Below are 22,956 nucleotides of genomic sequence, written 5' to 3'. Positions count from 1 at the left end.
GCTACCTGTTCTGTATATTTACTTATTTCTGATAATCTTGCCGAAGTTCCTGAACTTAAAGACATGACTTATGAGGAGAACAATTCCAAACTGACTTTTTATCTGATCATCGCGCTAGTTTCCGTGTCTACCTTCTTTCTGACTTTCATTATTCTGATCCTGGCTGTGAGGTTTTGCCACAGGAGAAAGCCCAGACTGTTGTTTGATGGAGCGGTCGCCATTCCCAGCGCGTATCTCCCTCCTAACTATGCAGAGGTGGAGGGAGCTGGAACTCTCCGCAGTTCTTACAATTATGACACGTATCTAACGACAGGATCACGTACCAGTGACTTCAAGTTCATCACGTCTTACAATGACAGCACTCTTGCTGCTGGTGGAACTCTGATAAAGGGCCAAAATGATACTTTACCCACAAACCTGATATCTCTTACTATCTCAGGAGAGGGGGATGAGGTAAGACAAAAAATTGCTGGTGTTATATTTTGAGGCTCATATTTTTTATCGCTTGTGTTGTATTTTCAATTTACTTATAATTTTATATATATATATATATATATATATATATATATATATATATATATATATATATATGTGTGTGTGTGTACTGTATACACAATTATTGTCCGATTTGACTAAAAATGCATGCTCATCTGGCTCTGGAAACCTTCCAAACATGTTTCCTGCTACTGGAAACTGTTCTAGTTATGATGCCTATAACTAGTTAAAACACAAGGGCCATATTCCTAATGCATTTAATATTTTATGTGGGTAACATTGTTCGTGTTTCACTGGTTATCTCTGGTTTACTATAATATTTCTTGAATTAGATTTCATTTTTGTGAAAAGCAAGAGTACTTGTTCGTAATTGGCACTGGGCTGTGTTCAGAACCACTGCTTTGGACAGCTTTTCTTAATTGATTGTGTATCTACCTTTTAAAACATTGGAAACAATACACCTATACACTCTCAGCTTTTTTTCCATAGCTAAAAACACACCAATAGGAACAGAAGTCATTACTGTGAATGCAGAAGATGCAGATGAAGGAGCAAACAGTGCATTCACATATGAATTCAATCGGATTGGTGATAACGCAGCACAATTATTTACTATTGATAAACTCACTGGAAAAATTAAGGTATCTGGAGATATCGACTATGAGGAGGAAAAGTATTATGAAATGAGAATCCAAGTCAAATATGCATCTGGTTTAGCATCGACTGCAAGTGTTATTATAGAGATTACTGATGTCAGTGATAATGCTTAGGAAATTTCTGTTAAATCTCTTAAAAATCCTGTATCTGAAAATATTATTGTAGTCACTGAGGTAGCTAATTAATGTTCAGGATAAAGATTCAGGAGAAAATCAAGAGATCCCTTGTACAATTCAGAAAATTCTTCTTTTTAAATTTAATAAATCTATTAAGAATTTTTTTTTTTACTGTTGTTTGATGGAGCGGTCACCATTCCCAGCATGTATCTCCCTCTTAACTATGCAGAGGTGGAGGGAGCTGGAACTCTCTGCAGTTCTTACAATTATGACATGTATCTAACGACAGGATCACGTACCAGTGACTTCATCACGTCTTACAATGACAGCACTCACTGCTTTTGGAACTCTGAAGAAGGTCCAAAATGAGACTTTAGGTGTGAGTCTGTTTACACTTCACACAATCGAGGATGCACATGAGGCAAGAAATGCTTCCCTATGAAAATGAGATATTACATATACACCCAATACAATACCCTTCATCTCTATCTAGCTATACTTTTTAAGCTCTCTTTACATGAGTGTGTGTACTTTCCTTTGACTAGAAGACCTTCTGGATTTTTTCTTTTAACATTTAACTTGTGTTCTTGTACTTAGATTTGAAATTATATTGTATTTACAGTTCTTGCCAAAAATCATTTGAAGTGAACTTCTTTTAATGTCATGTTTTTGTAAAATATCTGTAACAAAATATCAAAACCTCTCACAAGGCAGTAGCTTAAGATTTAATGAATAATACTTCATGAGAAGTGAATTATCAGATTTTTTTTGGTTAATATTAATTTACTGGTTTATACTCATATTTACTTATATTTGCATATATTACAACTGATATTCCTATTATTCCTATTTCCTATTATTTAATCAATGCCACTATTTATTTATTTATTTATTTATTTATTCATTTTATTAGTAATTTAATAACTTATTTCATTATTTATTCATTTAAACAACCGAATGTTGCAAGCTAGAAGTGATTATGCTATTAGTTGAGAGATTTTGGGTTTGCAATAAATACACTAAATTGTAGTTTTCAAAATATACTCAGTGGGTCGCTCTTTACCAGCGCAATGAAATCATTAAAGCTTTCCACCCTTTTTCATAATATATTCCTCCTTCCTCCGAGCACTGAGGCTCATTCCTGTGGATGTTTGTCTTTACCTTTTATATTTTATTTCAGAATACCTGAATAAGAACACTTCATTCATTAAAATAAATATTGTGGACGTTGCGGAATGGAACAGAAAATCTTTTCGTTTTCGACACCATTTATTTTGGCTTGTATTTGTGTTTTAATTCGCGCTGTTCGTGGAGATTTGAGCTACACATTCCCGGAGGAAACGAAGCAGCAATATGTGATCGGAAATATAGCAAAGGATCTCGGACTTGATGTGAAACGATTATCTGCTCGTAAAGCTCGAATAGAGACGGAAGGCAGCGCTAAACGGTACTGCGACATTAATTTGAATAGTGGGAATCTGGTCGTGGCAGAAACAATAGACCGAGAGGAGCTTTGTGGCTCGAAAATTTCTTGCATCCTTAATTACGAGCTTGTTTTGGAAAATCCTCTTGATGTGCATCGCATTTCACTGCAGATTCAGGATATAAACGACAACGCGCCGAAATTTCCTAAAAGTCGGATAACGTTTGATATTCGGGAATCAGCTGATAAAGGAGAACGTTTTCCTTTAAACGAAGCTCACGATTCTGATATAGGCCAAAACACGGTTCAAGGATATTCACTGGAAAGAAATAATCATTTTGTTTTATCGGTTAAAGAAAACGCGGAGGGAGGAAAATACGCTGAACTGGTTTTGGACAAAGAGCTGGATCGTGAACAGACGAAGGAAATAGATTTAATATTTACTGCTACTGATGGAGGCTCACCACAGAGGTCTGGTACTGCAGTTATCCACATCAATGTACTTGATGCTAATGACAATACCCCGGTTTTTAGTCAGTCTGTGTATAAGGTTACTCTCGCTGAAAACGCAGCGTTGGGTGCAGAAGTAGTTACAGTGAGCGCTACAGACGCTGATGAGGGCGTGAACGGGGAAGTCAGTTATGAATTCAGTCGAATCTCTGGCAAAGCAGCAAAATTATTTTCTATTGATAAGTTAACTGGTCAGATCACGGTGACTGGAAACATCGATTATGAAGAGGAAACGTCATATGAATTGAGAGTCCAGGCTAATGATGGTCCTGGTCTAGCATCTAATGCCAAAATTATTATAGACATCACTGATGTAAATGACAACGCTCCAAAAATTATTCTTAAATCTCTGAATGATCCAATACCTGAAAATAGTATTGAAGGAACTGAAGTGGCCATTATTAATGTTCAGGATAATGATTCAGGAGATAATCGAAAAATCAGATGCTCCCTTCAGGAAAATGTTCCTTTGAAATTAAACCCATCCATTAAAAACTACTTTTCTTTGGTAACCACGAGCTTGTTAGACAGAGAGAAAGAACCGGATTATAATATAACAATCACTTGTACTGATGGAGGATCTCCACCTTTATCCTCATCTATAACCATTCATTTAACTGTATCTGATGTGAACGACAATCCTCCTGTATTTGAACAGCAATCCTACACTGCATATGTAATGGAAAATAACAAACCAGGAACCTCTATTAGTTCTGTTACTGCAAGAGACCCAGACTGGAGGCAGAACGGTACAGTACTGTATTCTCTGGTGTCCAGTGAGATAAACTCTCTTCAAGTGACCTCATTTTTATCCATTAACTCAGACACAGGAGTGATCCAGGCTGTGAGGTCATTTGACTACGAAAAGTTCAGAAACTTTAAAGTCCAGGTTGTAGCCAGGGACAACGGTTCTCCTCCACTCAGCAGCAACGTGACTGTGAGTGTGTTCATATCAGATGAGAATGATAACTCTCCACAGATATTATACCCTGCTCCAGAGGGAAAGTCTTTAATGACTGAGATGGTCCCTAAAGCTGCTCTCTCTGGCTCTCTGGTCTCCAAAGTGATCGCTGTGGATGCTGACTCTGGACAGAACGCGTGGCTGTCGTATCAGATAGTCAAATCTACCGATCCGGGACTTTTCACTATCGGTCCCCATAGTGGAGAGATCAGGGCTCAGAGGGACATTACTGAATCTGACAGCATGAAACAGAACCTTGTCATCTCTGTGAAAGATAACGGACAGCCGCCTCTCTCTGCTACCTGTTCTGTGTATTTACTTATTTCTGATAATCTTGCCGAAGTTCCTGAACTTAAAGACATGACTTATGAGGAGAACAATTCCAAACTGACTTTTTATCTGATCATCGCGCTAGTTTCCGTGTCCACCTTCTTTCTGACTTTCATTATTCTGATCCTGGCTGTGAGGTTTTGCCACAGGAGAAAGCCCAGACTGTTGTTTGATGGAGCGGTCGCCATTCCCAGTGCGTATCTCCCTCCTAACTATGCAGAGGTGGAGGGAGCTGGAACTCTCCGCAGTTCTTACAATTATGACACGTATCTAACGACAGGATCACGTACCAGTGACTTCAAGTTCATCACGTCTTACAATGACAGCACTCTTGCTGCTGGTGGAACTCTGAAGAAGAGCCCAGATGTTGCAAATACAAACAACCTTTTTGATGTTGAAGAACTAGTTGAGGTAAGATGAATTATATAAAATTATTTAAGTTTTAGATATTAAAACTAAAAATTCAAAAAGTAAGGTTTACATCCTTGTGCCTTTTTTTTGGCCTCAGCCTTCATTTTAGGTATGTACTGAACTTTTGTACTAAAGGACAGAATCCTTTTTCTAAAAAAAAAAAACAACGAAAGAACAAAAGAGAATGCAAATCCATTTGACCCATAAGCTTTATAGCAAACTTTGTTTTACCATCCTACAATGCATATCTAATGAAAAATAGCATTTGTAGGAGAAAATATATTCTCTACTGCTCTGAATAAAAAAAATATTATCTTGACGTGTATAATACTTAGTCCACCTCTTCAAGTAGTTTGTATGGTGAGTTCTGTTTTACTGTTTCAGCACCACACTCTGGTAGACAGCGTCAGAGAGCAGCTTTCTATAGATGAGTAGAAAATACAAGAATGCAATCTTCTGTCAACATTGGCAAACTGCTTTATTGTGCTATTTGATTAGTTGATGGATTATAAAGTGTGTAATCTGCTGTGGAAGAAAGTTCTCTATTTGCTAGTGCTGATTTGTAAAAATAACCATAATTAATAAATAATACAGATTGCTGCTGCGGTCACTCACTGAGAATTGACGGCATTAGAGGAATGTCTGAGTACATTAACCGTCACAAAAATTTGGAAGGAAAAATGTGTTTATATATGTTAAAATATCTAAAAGTAAATTCTATACATTTATATATAGTGTAGTTGCATCTACGTATATTCTCTGTGTCCCATATCCAGATTGGTGTTCGTTCCATCTGCAGAACTGAATAAGCAAAACGTCTTTGGTGCAGAATGTTGCAAAGCAATTTAAGTGTGATTGTCTGAACATCTCGATTATTGATGTTGTTTGTAAGCTTTTTTATTTTTATGATAATCGGGTTCGTGCCTTGGACCTGGATATTTACTAGCCAATGCGGACTTTTTGTTTCTGCTGTTGTTATGACAAATATTATATTCCTTTTCTCAGTGCACACAGAATAACTATGTATAACTTTTATTCGGGTTGTTTCACGTATAGTCTGCTTAGTGAAAGTATCTGGTTTAAAATAGACAGTGTTGATGCTCCGTCAGGGAAGGTTTTATAGCGCTAATCTTCCTGTGAATAATCTGGTGATGATACGGTTGTTCGAATTTTTTTCCACCTTTGTGTTATTATGAGATTTTGAGTAAATCCAAATATCCCACTTATAGTTAGAGAGCAAGGAAAAAAAAGAGAAATAATTTCTCAATTTACGTCATGTGTAAAATGAAATGTATCGTTGAATCACTTAGGTTTTGAAAACTCTCCACAGTTCTTACAATTATCACACGTATCTAACGACAGGATCACGTACCAGTGACTTCCAGTTCATCACATCTTTCAATGACAGCACTCTTGCTGCTGGTGGAACGCTGATAAAGGGCCAAAATGACACTTTAGCCACAAACTGGATATCTCTTACTAATACAGGAGAGGGATATGAGGTTTGACAAGTTGCTGTCTTTCCATATTTTGTTGGATTCTATGAATGATTGTTATTATTGATTTTTTTTAAGAAATTCAGTATAATTTCATCTCTATTCTAAATATATATGTGTGTGTGTACGCTTGTGCGTGTGTGTGCGCTTGTGCGTGTGTTTTGTTGTATTTTTAAAAGCATTCTTGTACACTTACAAAAATTGCTCATCTGGCTTGGTAAACCTTCCCAAGCTTTGTTTTAATATATCTACATGTTTCCTGCTACTGGAAACTGTTCTGGATCCAATGCCTTTAACTAGTTAAAACTCAAGGTCCATATTCCTAATGCATTTATTATTTTATGGGAGTAGCATTGTTCGTGTTTCGCTGGTTATCTCTGGTTCACTACAATATTTCTTGAAATAGATTTCATTTTTGTGAAAAGCAAGAGTACTTGTTCGTAATTGGCACTACGCTATGTTCAGAACCACTGCTTTGGACAGCTCTTTGTAGCGGATTGTGTGTCTACCTTTTAAAACATCGGAAACATTGCACCTATACACTCTTCAGCGTTTTTCCCGTATCTCAACACACTTCATGTGTAGCTAGAGTCAGATCATGAGAGTCTCAAAACTGCAATAATATCAAGATGCTCAGAGTGTCGCTCTTCACCTGCCGGAGATATACTAAAGCCCTCACCGCCCGTCTTTTAAATATGTAATCAGAACGCTGGTTGGAGGCGAGACACATTAGCCTTCTGCAGTAGATGCATGCTTAGAAATAATCTTCAGCAATCGAATCTCTATTTGAAATGGTAATATTTTGAGCATTTTGAACAACTATATGTCGTGATGAAGCCATCTAACCATAAAGATATGAAGTCTAGACCCATTTCCTGGGTTATATTAGTATTGTTCTTAGCTCTCTTCTTCAACCAGAGCACCGTCGCTGGAGATCTGATCTACACAGTGCAGGAGGAAATGAAACATCGGTATGTTATTGCAAACGTAGCAAAGGATCTCGGACTGGATGCGTTAAAATTATCAGCACGAAAAGCCCGAGTTGAAACAGAGGATAGCAGCAAGCGGTATGTGGATATTAATTTAAATACAGGAGATTTGATCGTCTCAGAGACAATAGACCGGGAAAAGCTTTGTGGTTCGAGATTAAACTGCATCCTGAATTATGAACTCGTTTTAGAAAATCCACTAGAACTACATCGCCTTTCTCTGAATATTCAGGATATTAATGACAACGCGCCAAAATTTCTTAATGAACGTATCAGCTTTGAAATCCGCGAGTCCGCTGTTAAAGGGCAGCGCATCCGTTTGGATGAAGCTCACGATTCTGACATCGGGCAAAACGGCGTAAATGACTATTCGCTCCAGAAGAACGACCATTTTGTTTTGTCTGTGAACGGAAACACCGAGAAGGGTAAATACGCGGAACTTGTTCTGGATAAAGAGCTTGATCGCGAACAACAGAAGGATATTGACTTGATTCTTACCGCAGTGGATGGCGGGATTCCTCCGAGATCAGGGACTGCTGTTATACACATCACTGTGCTAGATGCTAATGATAATGTTCCGGTGTTCAGTCAGCCTGTATATAAAGTCGTTTTAGCTGAAAACGCACCGATAGGAACAGAAGTCGTTACTGTGAGCGCAGAAGATGCAGATGAAGGAGCAAACGGTGCAGTCACATATGAATTCAGTCGGATTGGTGATAACGCAGCACAATTATTTACTATTGATAAACTCACTGGAAAAATTAAGGTATCTGGAGATATCGACTATGAGGAAGAAAAGTATTACGAATTAAGAGTCCAAGCCAAAGATGGATCTGGTTTAGCATCGACTGCAAGTGTTATTATAGAAATTACTGATGTCAATGATAATGCTCCAAAAATTTCTGTTAAATCTCTTAACAATCCTGTATCTGAAAATATTATTGAAGGCACTGAAGTAGCCATAATTAATGTTCAGGATAAAGATTCAGGAGAAAATCGAGAGATCCGTTGTTCAATTCAGAAAAATGTTCCTTTTGAATTAAAAAAATCTATAAAGAATTATTTCACATTGTTAACAACTAGCACCTTGGACAGAGAGAAAGAAACAGATTATAATATAACAATCATTGCTACTGATGGAGGATCTCCATCTTTATCCACATCTATAACTATTCATTTAACTGTATCTGATGTGAACGACAATCCTCCTGTATTTGAACAGCAATCCTACACTGCATATGTAATGGAAAATACCAAACCAGGAACCTCTATTAGTTCTGTTACAGCAAGAGACCCAGACTGGAGGCAGAACGGTACAGTACTGTATTCTCTGGTGTCCAGTGAGATAAACGCTCTTCCAGTGACCTCATTTTTATCCATTAACTCAGATACAGGAGTGATCCAGGCTGTGAGGTCATTTGACTACGAGAAGTTCAGAAACTTTAAAGTCCAGGTTGTAGCCAGAGACAACGGTTCTCCTCCACTCAGCAGCAACGTGACTGTGAGTGTGTTCATATCAGATGAGAATGATAACTCTCCACAGATATTATACCCTGCTCCAGAGGGAAAGTCTTTAATGACTGAGATGGTCCCTAAAGCTGCTCTCTCTGGCTCTCTGGTCTCCAAAGTGATCGCTGTGGATGCTGACTCTGGACAGAACGCGTGGCTGTCGTATCAGATAGTCAAATCTACCGATCCGGGACTTTTCACTATCGGTCTCCAAAGTGGAGAGATCAGGGCTCAGAGGGACATTACTGAATCTGACAGCATGAAACAGAACCTTGTCATCTCTGTGAAAGATAACGGACAGCCGCCTCTCTCTGCTACCTGTTCTGTATATTTACTTATTTCTGATAATCTTGCCGAAGTTCCTGAACTTAAAGACATGACTTATGAGGAGAACAATTCCAAACTGACTTTTTATCTGATCATCGCGCTAGTTTCCGTGTCCACCTTCTTTCTGACTTTCATTATTCTGATCCTGGCTGTGAGGTTTTGCCATAGGAGAAAGCCCAGACTGTTGTTTGATGGAGCGGTCGCCATTCCCAGCGCGTATCTCCCTCCTAACTATGCAGAGGTGGAGGGAGCTGGAACTCTCCGCAGTTCTTACAATTATGACACGTATCTAACGACAGGATCACGTACCAGTGACTTCAAGTTCATCACGTCTTACAATGACAGCACTCTTGCTGCTGGTGGAACTCTGAAGAAGAGCCCCGATTTTGCAAATACAAACAACCTTTTTGATGTTGAAGAACTAGTTGAGGTAAGATGAATAATACCATATTATTTACATTTTAGATATAAAAATAAAAAAGTAAGGTTTACATCTTTCTGCCTATTTTTTTTCTTCTTTGGCCTCAACCTTCATTTTTGTTATGTAATGAACTTCTGTACTGAAAGACAGAATACTTTTTCCAAAAAAAATAAAATAACGAAAGAAAGACAAAAGAGAATGCAAATCCATCTTACCCTTAAGCTTAATAACAAACTGCACAGACACAAACAAAACACACACTGACACATCAAACTGTTTACATGCTTCTTACATCCATCAAACTGTTTACATGCTGTTTTGCACATTTTTTTGCTCTTTTGCACAAACTGTCCAACGTTTCAACCGTTTTGCATATATTGTACAATATCTCAGTCATTTTGCACATCCTATACAATATTTCAGTCATTTGCAGTTTTTGCAAAGTTCTGCATATTATCTCAAGGACCTGCTGCTAAGAAACTGTGTTCATTCTAGTATTACTGCACAAAATATTCTTTGAACATTCAGTATTCACATACAGTATTTACCGTCTTTTGTGTACTGTATTTTTCATACTTTTTGTATTGTCTTGTAACTTTTTGTCCTGCACTATCTTTTGTCCTGCACTGTCTTGTCTGTCTTGTTGGTCTTGTCCTGCACTGTTTGCACCAGGTTGCACAGTTGCACTTTATGTGGCTAAGACTACTTACAAGTCCTTAGCCCTGTCTTTGTTTTATGTAGCACCATGATCCTGGAGAAACTTTGTCTCATTTCAGTATGTACTGAAACAGCTATATATGGTTGAAATGACAATAAACTTTTCTTGACTTGACTTGAAACTTTGCTCTACCATACACTGCATATGTAATGGGAAAAAAAGCATATATAATGGAACATATTTTCTATAATGTTCTGAATAAAAAATTTCATCTTGAAGTGTATACTACTTAGTCCACCTCTTCAAGTAGTTAGTATGGTGAGTTCTGTTTTACTGTTTCAGCACCACAATCTGGTAGAAAGCTTCATGAGCGGCGTTGTATAAATGAGTGGAAAATACAGGAATGCAATCTTCTGTCCATGTAAACAATTTTCTTTATTGTGCTATTTGATGAGTTGATGAAATACAAATTTTGAAATCTGCTGTGGAATTTGCTAGTGCAGTTTCGTAAAAATAACAATAATGAATAAATAATACAGATTGCTGTCACTCCATGAGAATTGACAGCATTAGTGTAAAGTCTGAGTACATTAACCGTCACAAAAAATAATAAGGAAAAGTCGGTATATATAGTAAAATATCTAAAAAAGTAAATTATATAGATTTTAATATAGTGTAGCTGCATCTATGTATATTCTCTATGTCCTAGATCCAGATTGGTGTCAGTTCCATCAGCAGATCTGAATTATCAAAACGTCTCTTTTGCGGAATGTCGCAAAGCAACTTAAGCGTGATTGTGCGATCGTCTAGATTATTGATGTTGTTTGTTTGTTTTATTTTATTTTCTTGATAATCGGGCTTGTGGCTTGCAACTGGATATTTACTAGCCAATGCAGATTTTGTTTCTGCTGTTGTTATGACAAATGATATATTCCTTATCTCAGTGCACACAGAATAATTATGTATAACTTTTATTCGAGTTGTGTCACGTATGGTCCGCTTAGTAAAAGTAAACTGGATTAAAATAAATAGTGTTGATGCTTCGTCGGGTAACGTTTTATAGTGCTAATCATCCTGTGAATAATCTGGTGATGTTACAGTTGTTTGATTTTTTTTTTCCACCTTTGTGTGGTTATGAGATTTTGAGTAAATGTAAATAATCCCACTTTCAGACAGAGAGCATAGTAAAGAAAATAGAATTTATTTCTTAATTTACATCATATGTAAAATAAAAAAAGTTTAATAAATTAGGTTATTTAAACATTTTCTTTCTTTGGTTCTTTTTTGTCTTTCATCAAAGATCATTTTATCATGCGCCTTGACTAAGTTAAATGAATGGCTATAAGATGAAGCTCGAGTGTAGGAGTAAAGCAGAGACGACTCTGCAATATACTAAAAAGGCTCAAAGGGTCGCTGTTTACCGAGGAAACAAAAATAAATCTCTCCACCCAATGTTAGTAATATTTCAGCCTTCCATGAGACGGAGAAGCATTGTTGCAGATGTACGTATTTGTTCTGATAGAATTTCAGAATAGAACAACTTTAATTAGCAGACGCTTTTGATTCAAAGGAGACTGGAAAGAAAAAATGTTTTTATTGTCGACTTTCTGTCGTGTGGCTTGGGTTTGCATGATTATTTGTGCTGTTCGTGGAGATTTGAGCTACACATTCCCGGAGGAAACGAAGCAGCAATATGTGATCGGAAATATAGCAAAGGATCTCGGACTTGATGTGAAACGATTATCTGCTCGTAAAGCTCGAATAGAGACGGAAGGCAGCGCTAAACGGTACTGCGACATTAATCTGAGTAGTGGGAATCTGGTCGTGGCGGAAACAATAGATCGAGAGGAGCTTTGTGGCTCGAAAATGTCTTGTATTCTTAATTACGAGCTTGTGTTGGAAAATCCTCTTGATGTGCATCGCATTTCACTGCAGATTCAGGATATAAACGACAACGCGCCGAGATTTCCTAATGATCAGATTACCTTTAATATGATGGAATCGATTGTTAAAGGAGAACGTTTTCCTTTGGATGAAGCTCATGACTCTGATATAGGCCAAAACACGGTTCAAGGATATTCACTGGAAAGAAATAATCATTTTGTTTTATCGGTTAAAGAAAACGCGGAGGGAGGAAAATACGCTGAACTGGTTTTGGACAAAGAGCTGGATCGTGAACAGACGAAGGAAATAGATTTAATATTTACTGCTACTGATGGAGGCTCACCACAGAGGTCTGGTACTGCAGTTATCCACATCAATGTGCTTGATGCTAATGACAATACCCCGGTTTTTAGTCAGTCTGTGTATAAGGTTACTCTCGCTGAAAACGCAGCGTTGGGTGCAGAAGTAGTTACAGTGAGCGCTACAGACGCTGATGAGGGCGTGAACGGGGAAGTCAGTTATGAATTTAGTCGAATCTCTGGCAAAGCAGCAAAATTATTTTCTATTGATAAAATAACTGGTAAAATTACAGTAAACGGAAATATTGATTATGAACAGGAAACGTCATATGAAATGAGAGTCCAGGTAAAAGACGGTTCTGGCTTAGCATCCACTGCCAAAATTATTATAGACATCACTGATGTAAATGACAATGCTCCAAGAATTATTCTTAAATCACTGAATGATCCAATACCTGAAAATTCAGTGACAGGAACTGAAGTAGCCATAATAAATATTCAGGATAATGATTCAGGAGATAATCGAAAAGTCCGATGCTACATCCAAGAAAATGTTCCTTACAGATTAAACCCATCCATTAAAAACTACTTTTCTTTGGTAACCACGAGCTTGTTAGACAGAGAGAAAGAACCAGATTATAACATAACAATCACTGCTACTGATGGAGGATCTCCACCTTTATCCACATCTATAACTATTCATTTAAAGGTATCTGATGTGAACGACAATCCTCCTGTATTTGAGCAGCAATCCTACACTGCATATGTAATGGAAAATAACAAACCAGGAACCTCTATTAGTTCTGTTACTGCAAGAGACCCAGACTGGAGGCAGAACGGTACAGTACTGTATTCTCTGGTGTCCAGTGAGATAAACTCTCTTCCAGTGACCTCATTTTTATCCATTAACTCAGATACAGGAGTGATCCAGGCTGTGAGGTCATTTGACTACGAAAAGTTCCGAAACTTTAAAGTCCAGGTTGTAGCCAGAGACAACGGTTCTCCTCCACTCAGCAGCAACGTGACTGTGAGTGTGTTCATATCAGATGAGAATGATAACTCTCCACAGATATTATACCCTGCTCCAGAGGAAAAGTCTTTAATGACTGAGATGGTCCCTAAAGCTGCTCTCTCTGGCTCTCTGGTCTCCAAAGTGATCGCTGTGGATGCTGACTCTGGACAGAACGCGTGGCTGTCGTATCAGATAGTCAAATCTACCGATCCGGGACTTTTCAATATCGGCCTCCATAGTGGAGAGATCAGGGCTCAGAGGGACATTACTGAATCTGACAGCATGAAACAGAACCTTGTCATCTCTGTGAAAGATAACGGACAGCCGCCTCTCTCTGCTACCTGTTCTGTATATTTACTTATTTCTGATAATCTTGCCGAAGTTCCTGAACTTAAAGACATGACTTATGAGGAGAACAATTCCAAACTGACTTTTTATCTGATCATCGCGCTAGTTTCCGTGTCCACCTTCTTTCTGACTTTCATTATTCTGATCCTGGCTGTGAGGTTTTGCCATAGGAGAAAGCCCAGACTGTTGTTTGATGGAGCGGTCGCCATTCCCAGCGCGTATCTCCCTCCTAACTATGCAGAGGTGGAGGGAGCTGGAACTCTCCGCAGTTCTTACAATTATGACACGTATCTAACGACAGGATCACGTACCAGTGACTTCAAGTTCATCACGTCTTACAATGACAGCACGCTTGCTGCAGTTGGAACTCTAAAGAAGGGCCAAGATGAGGCTTTAGATTCGAGTCTGATTACACTCAACACAGAGAATGCACATGAGGTAAGCCAAATATGTCACATAGTATTCAAGTAATTTCATCTACAATTAGGTCTACATTAAATACCAGTGGTCATACAGTATCTACCATCTCCATGTGGGTGGTCACTTCTGGGTAACAGTATGAACAGTTCTGCTCTTTTTAATTTAACATATAACTTGTTATTGGCACACATTGAAATTGTTTCTGTATGAAAACTGTTTGAATTTAAATTTTATTTTCATGCCATTGCTACCATTAATGTCCTTACCTGTAGCTGAATTCATCACATTGGAAAGGATAATTTTTTAAATAATAATGCTTTAATGACTCAGTGTTATGACTAAATGTTTGGCCTTGCAGTGGATTAAGAACTATTTTATCGTTGTTCACTTTCGAGATTTTGAAAAAACCTTCAGCATTGTGTTTGAAGCCAAAGTTATTTTTTAAATTTCATTGCATTATTATTATTATTATTATTATTATTATTATTATTATTATTATTATTATTATTACTTTGGATACTTATTTGGTTTATCCATTTAACTTATGTAGCATACTTTAATGAAGAGAATTTATTTTCTCCCTAAAGTATCGTAATCCTATTTATTTATTTAATAAGTTATGTGGTTAACTATCAGAAAGTTGTGATTAGTAGAATAATGTTACAATTCATGAAAGATTTCGGTTTTGTAAAAGGAAGCATTCAACTGTAGTTGTCTAATTATACTCAGAGGGTCGCTCTTTACCAACGGACAAAATTATTAAAGCTCTCCACCCTTTTCATGATATGTTCCAGCCTTCTCCTGATACTGAGAAGCATTGATGCAGAAGGTTGTCGTTATTATCTACATTTAGTCCTATTTTAAATTAACATATAGAACACGGTTGTGCATGAATATAAATATTGTGGACGTTGCGGAATGGAACAGAAAATCTTTTCGTTTTCGACACCATGTGTTTTGGCTTGTATTTGTCTTTTAATTCGCGCTGTTCGTGGAGATTTGAGCTACACATTCCCGGAGGAAACGAAGCAACAATATGTGATCGGAAATATAGCAAAGGATCTCGGACTTGATGTGAAACGATTATCTGCTCGTAAAGCTCGAATAGAGACAGAAGGCAGCGCTAAACGGTACTGCGACATTAATCTGAGTAGTGGGAATCTGGTCGTGGCGGAAACAATAGATCGAGAGGACATTTGTGGCTCCAAAATTTCTTGCATCCTTAATTACGAGCTTGTTTTGGAAAATCCTCTTGATGTGCATCGTATTTCACTGCAGATTCAGGATATAAACGACAACGCGCCGAGATTTCCTAAAAGTCGGATAACGTTTGATATTCGGGAATCAGCTGTTAAAGGAGAACGTTTTCCTTTAAATGAAGCTCATGACTCTGATATAGGCCAAAACACGGTTCAAGGATATTCCCTGGAAAGAAATAATCATTTTGTTTTATCGGTTAAAGAAAACGCGGAGGGAGGAAAATACGCTGAACTGGTTTTAGACAAAGAGCTGGATCGTGAACAGACGAAGGAAATAGATTTAATATTTACTGCTACTGATGGAGGCTCACCACAGAGGTCTGGTACTGCAGTTATCCACATCAATGTGCTTGATGCTAATGACAATACCCCGGTTTTTAGTCAGTCTGTGTATAAGGTTACTCTCGCTGAAAACGCAGCGTTGGGTGCAGAAGTAGTTACAGTGAGCGCTACAGACGCTGATGAGGGCGTGAACGGGGAAGTCAGTTATGAATTTAGTCGAATCTCTGGCAAAGCAGCAAAATTATTTTCTATAGATAAGTTAACTGGTCAAATCATGGTGACTGGACACATCGATTATGAAACGGAAACGTCATATGAAATGAGAGTCCAGGCTAATGATGGTCCTGGTCTGGCATCTAATGCCAAAATTATTATAGACATCACTGATGTAAACGACAACGCTCCAAGAATTATTCTTAAATCTCTGAATGATCCAATACCTGAAAATAGTATTGAAGGAACTGAAGTGGCAATTATTAATGTTCAGGATAATGATTCAGGAGATAATCGAAAAATTAGATGCTCCCTTCAGGAAAATGTTCCTTTGAAATTAAACCCATCCATTAAAAACTACTTTTCTTTGGTAACCACGAGCTTGTTAGACAGAGAGAAAGAACCAGATTATAATATAACAATCACTTGTACTGATGGAGGATCTCCACCTTTATCCACATCTATAACCATTCATTTAACTGTATCTGATGTGAACGACAATCCTCCTGTATTTGAACAGCAATCCTACACTGCATATGTAATGGAAAATAACAAACCAGGAACTTCTATTAGTTCTGTTAAAGCAAGAGACCCAGACTGGAGGCAGAACGGTACAGTATTGTATTCTCTGGTGTCCAGTGAGATAAACTCTCTTCCAGTGACTTCATTTTTATCCATTAACTCAGACACAGGAGTGATCCAGGCTGTGAGGTCATTTGACTACGAAAAGTTCAGAAACTTTAAAGTCCAGGTTGTAGCCAGAGACAACGGTTCTCCTCCACTCAGCAGCAACGTGATTGTGAGTGTGTTCATATCAGATGAGAATGATAACTCTCCACAGATATTATACCCTGCTCCAGAGGGAAAGTCTTTAATGACTGAGATGGTCCCTAAAGCTGCTCTCTCTGGCTCTCTGGTCTCCAAAGTGATCGCTGTGGATGCTGACTCTGGACAGAACGCGTGGCTGTCGTATCAGATAGTCAAATCTACCGATCCGGGACTTTTCACTATCGGTCTCCATAGTGGAGAGATCAGGGCTCAGAGGGACATTACCGAATCTGACAGCATGAAACAGAACCTTGTCATCTCTGTGAAAGATAACGGACAGCCGCCTCTCTCTGCTACATGTTCTGTACATTTACTTATTTCTGATAATCTTGCTGAAGTTCCTGAACTTAAAGACATGACTTATGAGGAGAACAATTCCAAACTGACTTTTTATCTGATCATCGCGCTAGTTTCCGTGTCCACCTTCTTTCTGACTTTCATTATTCTGATCCTGGCTGTGAGGTTTTGCCACAGGAGAAAGCCCAGACTGTTGTTTGATGGAGCGGTCGCCATTCCCAGCGCGTATCTCCCTCCTAACTATGCAGAGGTGGAGGGAGCTGGAACTCTCCGCAGTTCTTACAATTATGACACGTATCTAACGACAGGATCACGTACCAGTGACTTCAAGTTCATCACATCTTACAATGACAGCACTCTTGCTGCTGGTGGAACTCTGAAGAAGAGCCCAGATGTTGCAAATACAAACAACCTTTTTGATGTTGAAGAACTAGTTGAGGTAAGATGAATTATATAAAATTATTTAAGTTTTAGATATTAAAATTAAAAAATTTTTTTTTTGGCCTCAGCCTTCATTTTAGGTATGTACTGAACTTTTGTACTGAAGGACAGAATCCTTTTTCTAAAAAAAACAACGAAAGATCAAAAGAGAATGCAAATCCATTTTACCCTTAAGCTTTATATCAAACTTTGCTCTACCATCTTACAATGCATATCTAAAATATCATTTGTAATGGAAAATATATTCTCTACTGCTCTGAATGAAAAAATATTATCTTGACGTGTATAATACTTAGTCCACCTTTTCAAGTAGTTAGTATGTTGAGTTCTGTTTTACTGTTTCAGCACCACACTCTGGTAAACAGCGTCAGAGAGCAGCTTTGTATAGATGAGTAGAAAATACAGGAATACAATCTTTTGTCAACATTTGCAAACTGCTTTATTGTGCTATTTGATTAGTTGATGGATTATAAAGTGTGTAATCTGCTGTGGAAGAAAGTTCTCTTTTTGCTAGTGCTGATTTGTAAAAATAACCATAATTAATAAATAATACAAATTGCTGCTGCGGTCACTCACTGAGAATTGACAACATTAGAGGAATGTCTGAGTACATTAACTGTCACAAAAATTTGGAAGGAAAAGTGTGTGTATATATTAAAATATCTAAAAGTAAATTCTATACATTTATATATAGTGTAGTTGCATCTACGTATATATTCTCTGTGTCCCATATCCAGATTGGTGTTCATTCCATCTGCAGAACTGAATTATCAAAACGTCTTTGGTGCAGAATGTTGCAAAGCAATTTAAGTGTGATTGTCTGAACATCTCGATTATTGATGTTGTTTGTAAGCTTTTTTATTTTTATGATAATCGGGTTCGTGCCTTGGAACTGGATATTTACTAGCCAATGCGGACTTTTTGTTTCTGCTGTTGTTATGACAAATATTATATTCCTTTTCTCAGTGCACACAGAATAACTATGTATAACTTTTATTCGGGTTGTTTCACGTATGGTCTGCTTAGTGAAAGTATCTGGTTTAAAATAGACAGTGTTGATGCTCCGTCAGGGAAGGTTTTATAGCGCTTATCATCCTGTGAATAATCTGGTGATGATACGGTTGTTCGAAGTTTTTTTCCACCTTTGTGTTATTATGAGATTTTGAGTAAATCCAAATATCCCACTTATAGTTAGAGAATTTCTCAATTTACGTCATGTGTAAAATGAAATGTATCGTTGAATCACTTAGGTTTTGAAAACTCTCCACAGTTCTTACAATTATCACACGTATCTAACGACAGGATCACGTACCAATGACTTCCAGTTCATCACATCTTTCAATGACAGCACTCTTGCTGCTGGTGGAACGCTGATAAAGGGCCAAAATGACACTTTAGCCACAAACTGGACATCTCTTACTAATACAGGAGAGAGATATGAGGTTTGACAAGTTGATGTCTTTCCATCTTTTGTTGGATTCTTTGAATGATAGTTATTATTGATTTGTTTTTAATGACATTCTGTATAATTTTGTCTCTATTCTAAATATATGTGTGTGTGTGTGTAAGTGTTTGTATGTACGTGTGTGTATGTGTGCGCGCGTGTGCGCTTGTGCGTGTGTTTTTGTGTGTTTTTAAAAGCATTCTTGTACACTTACAAAAATGGATCATTCTTGTGCTGCTTTTTAACAAATGTTAAATATAGTTATTTGGTTAATTAACTAAACTATTGTCCTATTTGACTAAACATCTATTCTTATATGGCTTGGTAAACCTTCCCAAGCTATGTTTTAATATATCTACATGTTTCCTGCTACTGGAAACTGTTCTGGATCCAATGCCTTTAACTAGTTAAAACTCAAGGTCCATATTCCGAATGCATTTATTATTTTATGGGAGTAGCATTGTTCGTGTTTCGTTGGTTATCTCTGGTTCACTACAATATTTCTTGAAATAGATTTCATTTTTGTGAAAAGCAAGAGTACTTGTTTGTAATTGGCACTACGCTATGTTCAGAACCACTGCTTTGGACAGCTCTTTGTAGCGGATTGTGTGTCTACCTTTTAAAACATCGGAAACATTGCACCTATACACTCTTCAGCTTTTTTCCCGTATCTCAACACACTTCATGTGTAGCTAGAGTCAGATCATGAGAGTCTCAAAACTGCAATGATATCAATATGCTCAGAGTGTCGCTCTTCACCTGCCGGAGATATACTAAAGCCCTCACCGCCCGTCTTTTAAATATGTAATCAGAACGCTGGTTGGAGGCGAGACACATTAGCCTTCTGCAGTAGATGCATGCTTAGAAATAATCTTCAGCAATCGAATCTCTATTTGAAATGGTAATATTTTGAGCATTTTGAACAACTATATGTCGTGATGAAGCCATCTAACCATAAAGATATGAAGTCTAGACCCATTTCCTGGGTTATATTAGTATTGTTCTTAGCTCTCTTCTTCAACCAGAGCACCGTCGCTGGAGATCTGATCTACACAGTGCAGGAGGAAATGAAACATCGGTATGTTATTGGAAACGTAGCAAAGGATCTCGGACTGGATGCGTTAAAATTATCAGCACGAAAAGCCCGAGTTGAAACAGAGGATAGCAGCAAGCGGTATGTGGATATTAATTTAAATACAGGAGATTTGATCGTCTCAGAGACAATAGACCGGGAAAAGCTTTGTGGTTCGAGATTAAACTGCATCCTGAATTATGAACTCGTTTTAGAAAATCCGCTAGAACTACATCGCCTTTCTCTGAATATTCAGGATATTAATGACAACGCGCCAAAATTTCTTAATGAACGTATTAGCTTTGAAATTCACGAGTCCGCTGATAAAGGTCAGCGCTTCCGTTTGGATGAAGCTCACGATTCAGACATCGGGCAAAACGGCGTAAATGACTATTCCCTCCAGAAGAACGACCATTTTGTTTTGTCTGTGAACGGAAACACCGAGAAGGGTAAATATGCGGAACTTGTTCTGGATAAAGAGCTTGATCGCGAACAACAGAAGGATATTGACTTGATTCTTACCGCAGTGGACGGCGGGATTCCTCCGAGATCAGGGACTGCTGTTATACACATCACTGTGCTAGATGCTAATGATAATGTTCCGGTGTTCAGTCAGCCTGTATATAAAGTCGTTTTAGCTGAAAACGCACCGATAGGAACAGAAGTCGTTACTGTGAGTGCAGAAGATGCAGATGAAGGAGCAAACGGTGCAGTCACATATGAATTCAGTCGGATTGGTGATAACGCAGCACAATTATTTACTATTGATAAACTCACTGGAAAAATTAAGGTATCTGGAGATATCGACTATGAGGAGGAAAAGTCTTATGAATTAAGAGTCCAAGCCAAAGATGGATCTGGTTTAGCATCGACTGCAAGTGTTATTATAGAAATTACTGATGTCAATGATAATGCTCCTAAAATTTCTGTTAAATCTCTTAACAATCCTGTATCTGAAAATATTATTGAAGGTACTGAAGTAGCCATAATTAATGTTCAGGATAAAGATTCAGGAGAAAATCGAGAGATCCGTTGTTCAATTCAGGGAAATGTTCCTTTTGAATTAAAAAAATCTATAAAGAATTATTTCACATTGTTAACAACTAGCACCTTGGACAGAGAGAAAGAAACAGATTATAATATAACAATCATTGCTACTGATGGAGGATCTCCATCTTTATCCACATCTATAACCATTCATTTAACTGTATCTGATGTGAACGACAATCCTCCTGTATTTGAACAGCAATCCTACACTGCATATGTAATGGAAAATAACAAACCAGGAACCTCTATTAGTTCTGTTACTGCAAGAGACCCAGACTGGAGGCAGAACGGTACAGTACTGTATTCTCTGGTGTCCAGTGAGATAAACGCTCTTCCAGTGACCTCATTTTTATCCATTAACTCAGACACAGGAGTGATCCAGGCTGTGAGGTCATTTGACTACGAAAAGTTCCGAAACTTTAAAGTCCAGGTTGTAGCCAGAGACAACGGTTCTCCTCCACTCAGCAGCAACGTGACTGTGAGTGTGTTCATATCAGATGAGAATGATAACTCTCCACAGATATTATACCCTGCTCCAGAGGGAAAGTCTTTAATGACTGAGATGGTCCCTAAAGCTGCTCTCTCTGGCTCTCTGGTCTCCAAAGTGATCGCTGTGGATGCTGACTCTGGACAGAACGCGTGGCTGTCGTATCAGATAGTCAAATCTACCGATCCGGGACTTTTCACTATCGGTCTCCATAGTGGAGAGATCAGGGCTCAGAGGGACATTACTGAATCTGACAGCATGAAACAGAACCTTGTCATCTCTGTGAAAGATAACGGACAGCCGCCTCTCTCTGCTACATGTTCTGTGTATTTACTTATTTCTGATAATCTTGCTGAAGTTCCTGAACTTAAAGACATGACTTATGAGGAGAACAATTCCAAACTGACTTTTTATCTGATCATCGCGCTAGTTTCCGTGTCCACCTTCTTCCTGACTTTCATTATTCTGATCCTGGCTGTGAGGTTTTGCCACAGGAGAAAGCCCAGACTGTTGTTTGATGGAGCGGTCACCATTCCCAGCGCGTATCTCCCTCCTAACTATGCAGAGGTGGAGGGAGCTGGAACTCTCCGCAGTTCTTACAATTATGACACGTATCTAACGACAGGATCACGTACCAGTGACTTTAAGTTCATCACTTCTTTCAATGACAGCACTCTTGCTGCTGGTGGAACTCTGAAGAAGAGCCCAGATGAGGCTTTAGATGCGAGTCTGATTACACTCAACACAGAGAATGCACATGAGGTAAGCCAAATATGTCACATAGTATTCAAGTAATTTCATCTACAATTAGGTCTACATTAAATACCATTGGTCATACAGTATCTACCATCTCCATGTGGGTGGTCACTTCTGGGTAACATTATGAACAGTTCTGCTCTTTTTCATTTAACATATAACTTGTTATTGGCACACATTGAAATTGTTTCTGTATGAAAACTGTTTGAATTAAACTTTTATCTTCATGCTTTTGCTACAATTAATGTCCTTACCTGGAGCTGAATTCATCACATTGGAAAGGATAATTTTTTAAATAATAATGCTTTAATGACTCAGTGTTGTGACTAAATGTTTGGCCTTGCAGTGGATTAAGAACTATTTTATCGTTGTTCACTTTCGAGATTTTGAAAAAAACTTCAGCATTGTGTTTGAAGCCAGAGTTTTTTTTTATTTCATTGCATTATTATTATTATTATTGTTATTATTATTGTTATTCATTCATTCATTCATCTTCTACCGCTTATCCGAGCTACCTCGGGTCACGGGGAGCCTGTGCCTATCTCAGGCGTCATCGGGCATCAA

General features: G+C 38.0%; 1 protein-coding gene and 1 pseudogene across 6 annotated transcripts in view; both read left to right on the top strand.

The window, feature by feature from the left end:
• LOC132862894 (protocadherin gamma-C5-like) overlaps positions 1 to 22,956 on the top strand; it is a 212,980-nt gene that overhangs the window by 18,452 nt on the left and 171,572 nt on the right. The window contains exon 1 of one of the 6 annotated variants that reach the window (XM_060895245.1): positions 7,167 to 9,654. The exons of 2 other annotated variants lie outside the window; for them this stretch is intronic. In XM_060895245.1, the coding sequence (XP_060751228.1) occupies positions 7,231 to 9,654 (2,424 nt within the window). In that variant the 5' untranslated portion in view covers positions 7,167 to 7,230. Of the gene's footprint in view, positions 1 to 7,166; positions 9,655 to 19,890; positions 22,399 to 22,956 lie in introns of those variants that run through there. 3 more of the 6 variants (XM_060895269.1, XM_060895243.1, XM_060895267.1) reach the window with 3 other exon arrangements.
• LOC132863643 (protocadherin beta-16-like) lies at positions 15,047 to 19,543 on the top strand (annotated as a pseudogene).

Source organism: Tachysurus vachellii, chromosome 20 (assembly GCF_030014155.1).
Source record: "Tachysurus vachellii isolate PV-2020 chromosome 20, HZAU_Pvac_v1, whole genome shotgun sequence".
Classification (NCBI taxonomy): domain Eukaryota; kingdom Metazoa; phylum Chordata; class Actinopteri; order Siluriformes; family Bagridae; genus Tachysurus; species Tachysurus vachellii.
The sequence above is the reverse complement of the archived record's forward strand: the minus strand, read 5'-3'. Positions and strand labels throughout refer to the sequence as shown.